General features: G+C 63.4%; 3 protein-coding genes across 3 annotated transcripts; all 3 read right to left on the reverse strand.

The window, feature by feature from the left end:
• Positions 1-3,708: 3,708 nt before the first annotated feature.
• ECH12 (3-hydroxyisobutyryl-coenzyme A hydrolase-like protein) lies at positions 3,709-5,782 on the reverse strand (the record flags this gene model as incomplete). The annotated part of the gene is made up of 5 exons (XM_005789681.1): positions 3,709-4,042; positions 4,113-4,211; positions 4,446-4,527; positions 4,598-4,704; positions 5,298-5,782. The coding sequence occupies 5 exons, from the start codon at positions 5,780-5,782 to the stop codon at positions 3,709-3,711; spliced, it is 1,107 nt and encodes a 368-aa protein (XP_005789738.1).
• Positions 5,783-5,939: 157 nt separating this feature from the next.
• EMIHUDRAFT_225783 (hypothetical protein) lies at positions 5,940-7,079 on the reverse strand (the record flags this gene model as incomplete). Its single annotated transcript, XM_005789682.1, has 2 exons — positions 5,940-6,815; positions 6,984-7,079. The coding sequence occupies 2 exons, from the start codon at positions 7,077-7,079 to the stop codon at positions 5,940-5,942; spliced, it is 972 nt and encodes a 323-aa protein (XP_005789739.1).
• Positions 7,080-11,999: 4,920 nt separating this feature from the next.
• On the reverse strand, positions 12,000-12,723 carry EMIHUDRAFT_225786 (hypothetical protein; the record flags this gene model as incomplete). The annotated part of the gene is made up of 3 exons (XM_005789683.1): positions 12,000-12,031; positions 12,123-12,151; positions 12,368-12,723. The coding sequence occupies 3 exons, from the start codon at positions 12,721-12,723 to the stop codon at positions 12,000-12,002; spliced, it is 417 nt and encodes a 138-aa protein (XP_005789740.1).
• Positions 12,724-14,842: the final 2,119 nt, after the last annotated feature.

Consider the following 14,842-nt stretch of genomic DNA (forward strand, 5'->3'; position numbering starts at 1 on the left):
CTACCCGCGGCGAGCATGGTTCTGGCATGGTTGTCTCGCGAGCTCTGCGGGTTTTCCTCTTTTTTGAGAGAGCGCCTTCGTTGTGTGTGTGTGTGTGTGTGTGTGTGTGTGTGTGTGTGTGTGTGTGTGTGTGTGTGTGTGTGTGTGTGTGTGTGTGTGTGTGTGTGTGTAGGCGTCGCTACGCGCGGTCTTCCGCGGGGGGAGGGCTTCGTCGACGGGTGCGGGATCGCGGCGCGGCTGGTGCTGCGGCGATGCCTCCGGCTGTTGCGGCGGGCGGCTTCGTTGCTGCTCGCGGCGATGGCGAAAAACTCGTCTCGTCGCATACACCAAGAGCTTATGCTCCGGCGAGATGTGAGGCGCATGCGCCCAGGAGGGGAGGGCGCATGCGTAACGACGCTGCTAGAGATGCCTTTCGGGGCCCAGAGATAAAACTTCTGATGCCATGCGTGACCTAGTAGTGTCCCCAGCTATGGGCGTGTCCACGTTGGAGCCAGGTGTGGTGTGGGCGCGAGAATAGCTCCGCCGTTCATGGAGGCAACCGATGCGAGTCGACTGGTGTGTGTCGTCGTGGTTTCGTATCACAAGAATACTCACTCACACATGCCTTCGTTGTTAGTTATAATACAGACGGATGATCACTTGCTGTTGTGTGTGTGTGTGTGTGTGTGTGTGTGTGTGTGTGTGTGTGTGTGTGTGTGTGTGTGTGTGTGTGTGTGTGTGTGTGTGTGTGTGTGTGTGTGTGTGTGTGTGTGTGTGTGTGTGTGTGTGTGTGTGTGTAGCCACATGACACGCACACACCCGCACTTTTTTTTTAGAGCGCCTTCGTTGTTTACTAATAATCTCTTTTTGAGCTAGCCTTCGATGTGTGTTCTTTCACCTTCCTTGAATCCCTTCCGGACGCGCTTTCTCTCTTGTTAACACATGCGCGTGCCCTTTAGGCCTCTCCCCCGTGCGCGTGATGGGCGAATTGTGATCGATGGGGCGCTTGAGGCTGCGGTTGGTACTCACCCTTCTCAAAAAACAAACACGTTGTTGGTCATAAAAAGGAAACGCTGAAGAGCATCTGCTGCGCGGGCGTCAGCCGCTTCTGCGGGAGGACGACCCCGGCTAGAGTAGTCTCCGACCACACCCACAAAGAACCCTGCACAAAGATCGCAAGGGCAGGGGCCTGTTCCTTTTTACCCATCTCACAGTAGAGAGGTGTCCGTTTTTATTTATTTATTTATTTAGCTTGGGGAAGTGCGCCGGGCCGTGCGTCCCATTGCGGGACTCGTGGCGCCTCTCCCAGGCCCGCCGCAGCGGTCCCGTGGGTACCTGCCTATTTGTGAGTCTCCAAACGCACATGCATACATGCAGGCACACAACGCGGGCTGTAACAAGCTCCTCTACTTCTGCGCGACTAAACGCCCGACCAACCGCCCATCATTGCCTCCACAGCTCAATCTTCTTGGGCAAGAGCTGATTCGACAGGTGATCTCCGTGGCCTAGGCAGCCGCTTTCGCCCCCGCCCCAGCTCCAGGCGGCGCCGCCAGCGGTGAGGGCGAGGCTGTGGTTCAGCCCAGCCGACACAGCGATGACGCGCGGGCCCCCAACCAAGGCCTCGACCTTCTTCGGCAGCAGCTGGTGCTGCTGGTCGCCGTGGCCCAGCTTGCCTTGGCCTCCAAAGCCCCCAGACCAGACAGCACCGTCGGCGGTGAGGGCGAGGCTGTGGCAGTCGGCAGAGACAGCGACGACGCGCCGCCCAGCAAAGGCCTCGATCTTCTTTGGCAGCAGCTGGTGCTGCTGGTTGCCGTGGCCCAACCTGCCTTGGTGTCCGTAGCCCCAGCTCCAGACAGCGCCGTCGGCGGTGATGGCGAGGCTGTAGTTTGTTCCAGCCGACACAGCGACGACGCGCTGGTCAGCAAAGGCCTCGATCTTCTTGGGCAGCAGCTGGCGTTGCACGTCGCCGTGGCCCAACCGGCCTGAGCCTCCATTGCCCCAGCTCCAGACAGCTCCGTCGGCGGTGATGGCGAGGCTGTGCAGACCTCCAGCCGACACAGCGACGACGCGCTGGCCAGCAAATGATTCGATCTCCTTGGGCAGCAGCTGGTTCTGCAGGTCGCCGTGGCCCAGCTGGCCGACGTCTCCCTGGCCCCAGCTCCAGACGGCTCCATCGGCGGTGAGGGCGAGGCTTTGGCAGCAGCTGGTTCTGCACACAGCGACGATGCGCTGGCCGGCAAAGGCCTCGATCTTCTTTGGCAGCAGCTGGTTCTGCTGGTCGCCGTGGCCCAGCATGCCATAGATTCCCCCACCCCAGCTCCAGAGAGCTCCGTCGGCAGTGAGGGCGAAGCTGTGCATGAATCCAGTCGACACGCTCACGGCACGCTCGCCGCCCAGCTGAGGAGAGGGGAGGCGGGTCGGCGTGTTGAGCCGCGTCACGCCCTCGCCGTGCCCGAGTAGTCCCGGCTGCCAGCTGTTAGCCTTGCCGCACGACGAGAGCCGCCCCTCGCCGTCGATGAAGAAGCTGTGAGACTGGCCTGCCGCCACCCTCGCCGGAGGGTTGGACTCGCACAGCAACGCCGAATAGCACAGCCACCGCACGGCGCAGCTCTCGCCCTCTGGCAGTGCCGGCAGCTCGAAACCGCGCTCTTGCGCCCACAAGCGGATGGCCTCCACCGCAAGCGAGGCGTGCAAGACGCGCGAGATGCCCGCGGCGCGAGCGATGTCGGCGGGGTCGCAGCGAGAGACGGCGCGCACGAGGAGCTCCGAGGGGAGGTCGAGGAGGTGGGCGGGCGGCGGCGTGTCTGGCGATGGCGCGGCGGTGGCGGCGGTGGCGAGGCGGCGCGAGCGGCGGCGCGGCGGGGCAGACATCGCGAGAAAAAGAATTTTTGCGTCAGTCGCACGACACGATTCACGCGACAGGCGAGGTGCGGGCGAAGTCCTTCTGCAGGGGTTCGCAAAAAAAGAATGCGAGATAATTCTTTTCTCAGGCGATTAACGTTGGCGTAATGAAGGTGGCAGGCTTTGTGTGTATGCTCATCGCCCTCAGTGGCTCTGCTGACGCGCTGCTCGCCGTGCCTCGAGCCTCCCCGCGGATGGCCGCGACCACCGACTGGTCCTCGGACGAGCCGTGGCACGCTACGTCCACCGCGTCGTCGACGCCGCCGAAGGCCGCGTTTGAGCAAGCGTTTGCTCCGGTGCGCCTTCTGCTTGCGCCAGGCCGAGTAAGCAGGCAGGGGCCGCCGTCATGTACCGCCTCTGCGCGTTTCTGTTAGGTGGCTGCGATCCTCGAGGAGAAAGCCGCCGCTGCGGAGACGGCTGAGAAGGCCAAGAAGAAGAAGAAGTGAGTAGAAGCTATATGTCGTCGTCCCCTCTGCGCTCCCAATGCTGCCGCGAACCAAGCCCAAGCTACACGGTTCGCGAGCAGCCCGTCGCGGCATCGCTTCGCCGAGCCAATTCCAGGCTTGCGCGCACTATACCGCCCATCTTATGTTTGCCGCTAGTTATGCATGTGTGAGAGAATGTTGTCTGTGAGCTCAGCAGTGCCCCTGTGGCTGTGCCCCGCTGAGCTCGCCGGCCCAGTGTGGGACTCGTCACAGAAGCTTCCCTTTCGCCCGGTCGATCTGTTCGCACGTCCGTGATGACCCACAGCACAAGAACGAAAAAGGCTTCAGTATACGTCCACGTGGGTCGTGGCTAGTTCGTGACCGAGGGCCCGTCTCTCAACACTCAACTCTCAAGAGAGCGACCCGCCGCACTCCGCCGCTCATCAGCCGATTCCAGCTCGAGGTCGAGCGGTGGTGCGCGGCGGACAGCATCGAGGAGTCGCTGCACCGCCGGGTCGCCCTCCGCCTCCTCGACGCTTGCATGCTCCCACCGCGGCGGCTGCCCCTTGCGCTCGCCGACGGCGCAAGCGACGCCCTCCGCAAACTCGTCGCGGCAGACCAGCGCCTGGTTGGCGGCGAGCTCCGCACCCAACGCGGCGGCGCGTCGCGCGAGCGGCTCCTCTGGCAGCGGCAGCTGCAGGCACTCGAGCGCCACCAGCAGCGCCGCCGGGGAGGCCCTCGACAGTGCTGCCTGGGAAAAGAAAAAAACAGGGTGAAAAAGAAATCGTGCCGCCGCCGGGGAGGCACCAGGCGGATGATGCCCGTGTGTCTCGCGCCCAGCTTGCCAGACCTAGGTCGCCCTTAGCTTCGGCCGCCTCCGCCGCGTCGCAAAGCCGCGCGGGAAGCCTCTGCAGCGCGCTCGCCGAATCGAGCGTCTCGCGCGCAAAGACCAGCGACGCCGCGGCCGCCTCGTAGCCTCCCGCCGCCGCCCGCGTCGCCGCCGCCATTGGCGCCGTCGCCGCCGCCCCGCAAGAGTCTATCGTGCGCCGCAGCCGCCGGGTAATCTCGTCGCGTAGTCTCGCGTCCTCTTCTCGCGTACTCTCGCGTACTGTCGGGCGCTCTCGGGGTCTCTCAGGCAACCTCCCCTCGCCTATCGTGTCGCGCAGCTCCGCCGCGCTGGAGCAGTCCACTAGCGAGGAATAGGTGGCCTGCACCGCCGCGCCTTAGCTGTTAGTTGCGAGCTCTTTAGCGGGCGCCCTCGCTAGTCTCGGCCAATCTCGACCGATCTCGACCGGTCTCTCGGCTGGTCTCCGCCTGCACCGCCTCGGCAGCGTCGCTCGTCGAAGGGAGCGAGCGCTGCCCGGGCTGGCGCTCGGTTTCGTCGGCGCCGCAAACATGCCTAGCACGGAGACGAGGCGAGATGCGGCGAGTTGAGCCGAGCCTGACAGCGGTCGTCGTTCGTACACGTGCGTGCAGAGGCCGCCGGCCGCCATGGCGTCCGAGGAGAAGCGGCCGCCGGTCAGCGACGCCCACTGCCCGATCCCGCCTGCTGCGCAAGACTCCCTCCTCTCATGAACTACGCGCCGCCGCCGTCGAGGCGGCTGCGCAAGAGATCTGCCGCCAGCGGCGCATCTCGGCGCATCTCGGCGCATCTCGGCGCATCTCGGCGCATCTCGGCGCATCTCGGCGCATCTCCCCCGCCTTCCAGGCAGCTGCGCAGGTAGTCTGTGGCGCCGACGTCGGGCACGATGCCGAGCGCGCACTCTGTTCACAGCTGCAGGTGTGAAGAGACGCTGTTCACAGCCCCAGCAGCGCGCACTCTGGCACGGGGCGCGACGACACGAGGTTTGGCCGAGGTGAGCCGAGGTTTGCGGCGTGGCTCGGCGAGATCCAGCGAGAGGTGACGAGGGGGCCCGCATTACTGCTGGTTACTGGAGACTGCGACCACGCGGACTACTGCAGAGTGCTGCAATATTACTGGTCACTGGAGACTGTGCAGAGTGGCGATGCTGCGCGGCTGTGAGAGGCTTGCCTGGCATCGCCAGGCTGGACGGCGCGCTGGCAATGCGCGTCTCTGCCGCCATGAAGAGCCCCGCTCCGGCGCCAAAAATGAGTCCGTCTGCAAGCGCGACCACAGGCACGCTATCCCGCAGCGCAAACAGCTCGATCATCAGGCTGTACTCGCGCCGCAGAAAGTCGCGCCTCTGCTGTGGCGGCATCGCGGCCACCTGCCGGATGTCGCCGCCCGCACAGAATGCGCGGTCTCCGGACGCCGTCAGAAGCAGGCCGGAGGCACCCTCCTCCCTCGCCGCAACCACCGCCTCGCGGAGTCCGTCCACCATCTCTGAAGAAAGAGCGTTCAGCTTCGAAGGCCGGTTGAGTCGCACCTCAAGCACGCCGCCAGGATGCCGCCTCGTGAGGAGCGGAGGCGCGGTGGCGCACGCGTGTAACGATAGCAGCAGCATCGGTGCCGTCATCGTGGTGGTCTGTGCGCGCGGCTCCGGTGGTGAGCCGGTGTGTGTGCCAGTCCGCGCCAGTCCGCGCCCTAGACGGCCAGCTTGGCTGGAGAGAGGCTTGTGATATAAGAATTCTTAAGAACTACGCGTTCTTAAGACGCTGAGTCGATATTCTTCGTCACACGGAATGGGCGAGGTCTGCGCAGAGCCAGAGGCCCATCACGCGCCGCTCGCGCCTGCTACCGTCGTGGCCAATTCGCAGCAGTGGCGGAGGTAGCCCAAACGGACCTGCCTCGAGGTTCCAGCTCGCGTAGGACGAGAACCCCTTTCCCGGGCGGTACTTCCGTGCGGCGCGTGTGTTGCTGCCACGAGGGAAGTAGGTGATGAGCGCGTACCGGCAGCCCGACGCCGCGATACGTCGCAGCACCATAGCAGCCCGCTCAGCCGAAAAGTGAAACAGTAAGTCGCGTACCACCACAAGGTCTGCAGGCCACAAGTATTCGAGAGCGAGGTCGAATCGGCCAAAGGAGATTCGGTGGGGCGAGGGGCCATTCGGCCGTTCGCTTGGTGTGCCAAACGTGGCTTGTAGCTCCGCCACCAACGACGAGACGATATCCAAGCCCTGATATACGATGCCAGGCGGGGTGGCGGCGGCGCTCAAAACCTCACGCATATAATTGAAATCGCCACAGGGCACATCCAGGACCGTGCGCACACGCATGAGGGAGAGGAGGACAGGCAGAACCGTGCGCACGCCAGCTGTCTCCTCAGCGTTGCTGCCTGGCCCACTCAGCGAGGTCCCGCGCGACTGTCGGCTCTCGGTCGGGCTGGCGAGCGTCTTGCCGGCGAAGGTCAGGTTGCTGTAGTAGCCTGAATACACCCGCTCCGAGAAATGCGGGTCAGATCCTCCCGTTGCGCCATTTTCAAACGAGCAGTTGCGCAAGCCCCAGCCCGGAGCACAGCGGCAGCGGCCACGTCTGCACCGGCCGCGCGGCGCGTTGCAATCCTGGTCCGACGCACAGTAGTGCTGCTGGAGACTCGGAGCGATCAGATCCTGTAGGGTCTTCGGGCAGCTGGGGCAGCCTGACGTGAGCACAGTACTGCAGCCACAAATGGAGGAGGGCTCGCAGCTGCCGGGTTCCGAGGCTACAGCTGGGCATGGGGCCTCCGACGTGCAGGGTGGAGCCGCATTCGAGCCTGCTTTGAGAATCGTGGCAGCAACTTCGCACAGCGTCGCCTGCGCTTGCAAAGAGCCGGTGGCTCTCGCGGCCGTTTCCAGGCGCTGCAGCGACTGAGCTAGCACGAGCAGGTGAAACATGGTGCTCATCGGGGCGGGCGGGCGGCGGGCACCTACAGTGGGTTGCGGGCATTAAGAAAACAGGATTGCGCGGCACGCCGCCGTTTCTAAGCCTTTCCACACCCCTCACCCACCCCACGCCGTGGTTTCTTAGCTCCCGCAAACAAAGGTAGGTCAAAGGTCAGAGCCGGCCCCCTCGTCGGAAGAGGTGAGCTGCGGTCCCGGACGGATCCGATGCCGCCAGCCAGTCTGCCACCGACTCAAGACGCACACGCATCCATCCACTCGCTCAAAACACCGCAGAGGACTTGTAAAATGCCAAGTGCGCGCGCCGCGCAGGCGAAGAGAAATTTTGAGCTCGGAGCTCCTGTTCACACTCGTGTCTGGCCTTTTCTCGGAGCCGCGCCTGCGGCGCGCCGTGGTTTCTTAGATTTTTGCGGAAATCGCCCGGCGTGGTTTCTTAAGGTGGCAATTCGGGTTCTGTGAAGAGGGTCGCTCGTCGATGCGAGCCAGTTCGCTCGCGACGCCGACGCCGACGCCGCCGCCGGAACGACCGCGGCGGCCGGTCGAGCGGCCGCCCCGGCCAGCGGCCGTATCGAGCCTGCCCGTCGCGAAGGTGCGGACCTCATGCGCCCCACCGGCCGCCCGCGCCGCCGCGCCCACGTCGCTCTCTCGAAGCCGAGCGCCACGCCGCTACGACTCCCATCGCGACGACTCCCGTGCTCGCTCCTGGCACAGGCGATCGACTCCTGACACCCATCGAGCGGATGGGCGCGTTCCCGCCGCGACCCGGTACTCTCGAACGACTTTTGAGGGCAAAAGGTGCCGCCCGAGCCCATTCCCGCCGCCCGCCGCCCGAGATCAGCTGCCACCGGCCAGCGCGCGCGCGGAGACCTGCCGCGAGCGCCTCCGTGGCCCTAGCTGGGGTGATTAGCAAGCGCCTCGGCACTTTAGATTCGCCCCTCGGGCTTTTCCGCGCGCGTGATCAGTCTCGCGTTCTCTACTTTTTCAGGCGCCTGTTTTCGGCCTCTGAAGAGCAACCGTCGAGGCGTCGATGCTCGCCTCCGCGCCAGACCTCCGCGATTGGGGCGCCTTGTCGACGGGATCAATTGTGATTCCGGGCGTATTTTTCTGACACTTTACTCGCACGTCGGCGACTCTTAGTCGCTTCTCCGTGCTAGGAGGCCTCTGTTTTGTGTCCGTGAGGACTAGATCGAAACTAACATTTCGGCATATGCGAGTAAAGTATCAGAAAAATGCGCGTTCGTTCACAATTCATGTGTATATGAACGGTGCCGACGGGTTTGGCGAGCATCGAAGCCGTCCAGGCGCAGCAACGCGACGGTTTCGGAGGCCGACGGCTCCGAAAGAGCCTCCCGAGCGAGGCCGGCGCGGTCACGGTACCGTGGAGGCCACAGACGTCGCCGGAGCGGCACTCCCGGGGCGCCACTCCCTCACCCGGTCAGGGGGGGGCAACCACAGCCCGCCTCACCGTCCGTGGAGCTTCCGTGGTCCGCCGCTCCGGCTTCGATTTTCGACCCTCCCGAGGCTGCTAGAGCAGCCCCGCGGAGCCTCCCGGATGCACCGGCACACCGTCGTCCAGAACGCCGGCGCACGCGCTGCCCAGTGACTGGGCGGGTCGGCCCCGACTAGGGGCGGGCCCAGCCGCGCGGAGAAGGCCAGCGAGCTCGAAACACGTCGCCGCGGCCGGCCGTTTCGCAAGCCTGAGCGGGTCGCCAGACACCCGCGAGAGCCAGCAGCTAGAGCGCCGTCGTAGCCGCAGATCGAGTCGAGGAGCTTGATGTCCACGGTAGCAGTTGTGGAGAGCGGTGGCACGGTGCGTGTAGACGCGTCAATTGAGGGCTCCCTTTCGAAACGCGACGGGTACGGCATGACAACTGCCAGTACAGTTTTACGCCGGCCAGCGTGAGAGCACAACAGGGAGCCGGCGACCCGTACGCTTTGCGCGTGGCGACTGGTGGCTGTCTGGAGCTCGTGTGAGCTGGGCCGACGCGTGGCCGAGCCGAGAGGACCAGCGAGCGACCACGTTGGCGATGAAGCTTGGCGGCCGGCGCCTCGTCGCCAGACGTCACAGCGGCGTGGACGTAGGAGTGTGCGGCGACGGTTACCGGCAAATCCGGCCCAGTGTGGCCGGCAGCTGCCTAGCGCTGGCCTGTGGCCGGCGCCGCGGTGGCGGAGAAGGCGTCTCGCCGCCGTGGCGGCGGTCGGCAGGTGCGAGCGTGATGCCATCTTGCGAGACGACACCCGTCTCGCAAAACCCGGACTCCCACCTCAAGCCCGCGAGACCACTCGGCACCTAGCCCTCGAATGCCCTTACACAGGCTTGGTCCATGAGGCCGCCCTCCGCACGGTTCTGGAAGTCACAACGCTAGACGAGGCGGTGCGTGAAGAGACACGGCGTTCGCGATGGCAACAACTCGCACACGAACACCGCCGACTCTGCATAACCGGGTTTCGGCTTACTACGAGCAGAGGACAGATGGCAGAGGGGCGCATTGGGGCAACGCCGACACGCGTGATGATGCTGGAGACGCTGGCGGGCATCGTGCGGCGGCGGCACTACAACGCGAACCTTGCACACGACGCGACGCCGGACGCCCGAGTCGACTCCATCTTCAAGGACGCTAGGGCGGCACTTGTCCGCCAATTTTACTACACGGCAAAGAGAGCACAGCAAACCGAGAGGGAAATACGCCTTCGCATACCCGGATGGCAGCCCTCGCCCGGGGAAGGACCAGTAGCAGAGTGGGAGAGGGATTGGCTCGCCTCCGGCTTCTTTTCTGACGACGGCCAATGCGCGCTTCCGGAGAGGATTCAGCTTGCCCGCGACATTGCTGCGAATGATTGCACAAGCAACACGATGGCACTACTCAGCGTCGAGCCTTGTGATAGGGGCGGTGCTTGCCGTGTTAAAGTGCGGCTGATGGTGGAGGCGCCAGGGGTTATACTTCGACCCTGTCGATGGGACGGCACCACGCCCCCACAGCAGCAACCACCCGACTGGACGGCGTACACTGATGGGTCGGAAGACGGAGGCAGGGCAGGATGGGCGTACGCCGTAGTCATGGGCGGGGACGGCATATGCGACGTGAATGCCATGCTCGTGACCGAAGGCTACGGCCCCGTCGTGACTAGCCCCGTACACGCCGCTTTCGTGGGGGCGCGGAAACACACCAATAACACGGCGGAGCTGTCAGCGCTTGCGGAGCTTTTTCGCTCACTACTCCACACGGCACCACGACCAGCAGGCTCACGAGGGGTGGTCCGAACGGACAGCGAGTACGCGATGGCGTGTGCAACGGGGAGAATCTCGCCGGGGGAGAACGCACAACTAGCGAGCTACCTTCGAGCAGCGTGGCGGCATTTAGCGTCGAGGCACGAAGTGACATGGAGACACGTCAAGGGGCACAGTGGTCATAAGTGGAACGACTACGTCGATAAGCAAGCTGACCTCGGCAGGAGCGGCGCGAGGTATTGCGGCGCACCGGAGTGGCAAGACGAGTCGATCCCAACAGACGCAGACGACGGTGAGAGCAGCACCGTGGGCGACGACGTGGTTATTAACGGAGGTGGTACAACCATCCCACTCGACGACATCGGTGATGGGGCCTCTAGCTACGCCGATGACCCACCCGACTCCCCCGAAAACAGACCGCCGCCTGGCGCCCCGCCCTCGCCGCCTAAAGCCCCATGCGGCGCTCCGCCTCCTCTCGAACCGCCGGGCTCGCGGTCTCACGCCGCATTGCCGAGCGCACCTTCATGGCCCGGCGGAGCAGGGTCACCACGTGCGCGTCCTCCTCAACCGTTGCCGGCATCAGTGTGAGCTCGAGCGTGGCAAGCGCCTCGTCCCTCGCGGTGTTGCCGTTCTTGACGGAGTCGCTTAGGCGGCTCCGGTGGTGTGCCGGTGATAGTGCTAGCACGCGCCAGTTCGCACCTGTGTCGAGCCTGTCTGCTGTGAGAGAGAGTTCTTTTGTTTAAACTCTTCTTAGAGAATTTCCTCGACCTACAATTCACGCGATAGGCGAGGCGCCCGAGTACTACTCGGGCGCGGTATATATTTTCTTTTTTGGGCCTGTCTCTCAGTATCTCTGCTCTCCAGGCTTCTGTCGCAAAGAGCTGCATGCCACCGAAGGCGCTGTCGAGGTTCGCCGAGCGCGGCGCAGGTTGGTTGGGGGAAGCCCGAAGCCGCCACCGACGATTGGACTTTTCACTCCGGACAAAGACGGGCGCACGCACACGAGCTGCGGTCGTGCGCCCGTCATAGCGGCGAGGCGCGGACCGTCTGTGGCGAAGTGGGTCGCGTCCCCCGATTTCCGTCTCAACCCAGCATCCATACCCTTTACATCAACCTGTGTACAAGCTGTATAATACAGTTAACGTGCGTTTCGTAAACTCTCCATAAAAATACGCTTTTAGGTCTCCATCACACAGACACGACAAACACAAAACACACAGTGTTAGATTTGTTTGGTATTGCTAAAAATCTCTCTCACACGACGACTCACGAGCAGGAGCACGCACTCGCACATACCCGACTCCCGAAATCGATCCATTGTTCTCTCCCATAAATATCGGAGGGTTCGGCCGTGCCACTTCTAACGTAGACCTCGCCACCCATTGCCCCCCCCCCCCCCCCGCAAGCCCTGGCTCCACACACACACACACACACACACACACACACACACACACACACACACACACACACACACACACACACACACACACACACACACACACACACACACACACACACACACACACATACACGCACCCACACAATACATGCATGCATGCATGCACATGCATGCATGCATGTCACACACACACACCACCCAGGCGTCTCTGCTGCCGGTACGTGATAACACCGAGGACAGGCGAGGGCCGCTCTTCACGGGCGCTGCGCTCACACCTCCGCCCGCGCTAGTGGCCCTGACGAAGATCGTCCGGAATTCCTTGGGGAGGACATCGGCGATGGGTTGTTGGCCGCCCGCGCGCTGTCCAAGCTGGCCAGCCCTCCAGAGGTCCTTCCGAGCTCGACTCCACCGCTCGTGCTGTTGAACCCGTCGGCAAGCCTGCCATGCTGCCCGGCCCGCACCGGCCTCATCTGGCCGGGGATGCCGCGGGCGCGCGCCCCCGTCGCCGCCGAGAGCTGGAGCCCCATTTTCTCCACCATCTCGCGGGACGCTGCCGACCCTCGCTCCGGCCGGCAAGGAGACTGTGCTCCAGTGTTTCCGCCGTCATCGATCGCCCCTTGAGAGGGAGAGGCGGAGCGCGAGGCCGGCGCGGACGAGCAGGCGTTCCTCGCCTGCAGGAGCCGCGCCACCGCCCGCCGACGCCGGAGGACACTGGCCACGCAGATGGCTGCGGTGGCCGCGACGCCGACGCCGAGCGCCACCACCATCAGCGCCAATGTGATTTTCCAGAGCTGGGACGACTCGCCGCCGGGCATGCAGGCGCCGCAAACGCTCGCAAATTCGCCGGCCACGCGCCCGCAGGCCTCAGACTCGCTCAGCAAGCCGCCTTCAGAGCTTTGTAGCCACGCGATTCGATCGCCGCAGGAGTGTTCGCCGCTGCCGGCAACATTTTCCCACGCCGAGTCGCAATTGCTGGTGCCGCAGTGAGCGCCACCGTGCCCGCTCGACATGTCACTGGGCAGTGGGTAGTGAGGAGAACGCCGTCCCTCACTTGAAAAGAATTTTACAACGAAAGGCGGTCGCACGACACGATTCCGAGCCTGGCTGTTCTTCACCTTACTACCTACCTACCTACCTACGATTCACGCGACAGGTGAGGCGCGGGCGACGGCTTCCTCAGAAGCCGTCGCCCGCACCACAGGAGCAGTCACACCACTCCCTGAAAAGAATTTTACAAGCCTAGCCGGTCGCACAACACGATTCACGCGACAGGCAAGGCACGGGCGACGGCTTCCTCAGAAGCCGTCGTCCTCACCGTAGCCGTCGTCGGACCCCCAATCAGGGGGACAGTCGAATCCGCGAGCACCGTGGTGCTCGCCGAAAAGACCATCCCCATCCCACTCCCCCTCATCCCAACCCCCCCCACCCGCGCGCCTACCCCGCCGATGGCCGGTGGGGCGGGAAACCCCGCCCCACCCACCATTGCGCAGCAGGGGTTCGAGGTCCTCGCTGAGCAGCAGAAGCCGCCCAGCCCGGACCTCGTCCCTCCACCCCTCCCTCTCCCACCGGAGTAGTGAGAACGGCGTCCCTACTTGTAAGAATTTAATGCGACACCTAACACAGGTTCTCTCGAGGTTCTCGAGGTGGATATCCTTTAACCTGGTTTGTGGAGCTCCCACACCTGTTCTGACAGAGACCTGGCCGTTCTGACAGCGTTCTGACAGCGTTCTGACAGTGTTCTGACAACGTTCTGGCAGTGTTCTGACAGCGCAAAATCCTCCCCTCTCTTCACAGCTCAGGGGCTCTGACATTCCCAGTTGCCTCTGCTCCTTCCCTCTCTCTGTCTTGAAGTCTCCCTCCCTCCGACGACCGAGCCACGGACGGACGGACGGACTCAACACACACACGCACACAGTCACACACAGCACATCCTCCCACAAGGTGACACTCTCACGTTGAGGCGTAGGCCCTGTTCTGACACAAACTTGGTCCCGTTCTGACACAAACTTCAACTTTCAACTTCGAGCCAAGTCTGTTGTGACAACGAAAAAAGAAATGACGGTGCTGCCGCGAGAGGTCGGGCGCGCAGCAACGGTCGTCCGTTGTCAGGTGGCAACGCCAAGGCCGCCATGCCGCTGTATAGCAAACGTGCTCTTGCGATGGTCTGCACAGACAGCCCCGCGACGCAAACGAGCCGCGGTCCGCGGTCCCGGGGGCAGCCGGTTCGACGCAGCACAATGGGCAAAGCGCGAGCCCGGCGGTTCAGTCAGACTGGAAGGCTGCATCCAAGACGGCAGCCTCGGTTATTGCGCGACTGAACGTGTCGCTTGCGCCGCCACCGCGCCGCTCAATGTGTCACACCCTGGCAATCGAAACACCCTTTCACTGCAAAACAACAGCAACAGCGAGTGACGACTTCAGCTTGGACTTGCCTGACCGGAGCGACTGCCTCGAGCTGACTGCTCTTCAGCCGATCTTGCAGATGTTCACACTTGGCCCGCTTTCGCGTGCTGGCAACGTTCTGACAGTACCCTACCCACAAAAGTGTTCTGACAGCGTTCTGACAGCGTTCTGACAGCGTTCTGACAGTGTTCTGACAGCGTTCTGACAGCCGTTCTGACAGCTTTCCGACGGTAATTTACAGTTAAGGCTCACCATCTGGTCTGAATAGAGGAGCGCGATGGCAGTGTCGGTTATAGCAGAAAGATTCCTTAATTCTCTCCACTACGAAAAAAGTCTGGTGGGGAACCGACATCATGGCCCCGAATGCCGTGCTCTCTAGGTAAGGTGTGGGAGCTCCACAAACCAGGTTCTTTGGCCGCGTTGGGTAGCGAGGATTGGTGTGACGCGATCCACGCAGGCGTGTTTTCTGGCGGCCGACCGTCAGTGCACGGAGTTGCCCCTTCTCCGACTGCCCCGGCTAGTTCACGAGACAGTTTCGCGGGAGTGACCCCATGCGTCAAACCCGAGACCTAGCGCGGGTGGGTTGGAGGGGGCTCGCCCCGTTCCTCCCCATCGGGCCGCATGAGCGGCCACGCCTCGCGAACTGGCACTAACACAGAGCGAGAAACCCCAATTTGGCTCGCCAACAACTCGTAAAAACAATCGTGATCGGTCCCGCTATGGATA

The sequence above is a fragment of the Emiliania huxleyi genome, assembly GCF_000372725.1.
Source record: "Emiliania huxleyi CCMP1516 chromosome Unknown EMIHUscaffold_126, whole genome shotgun sequence".
In the NCBI taxonomy this organism is placed as follows: domain Eukaryota; phylum Haptophyta; order Isochrysidales; family Noelaerhabdaceae; genus Emiliania; species Emiliania huxleyi.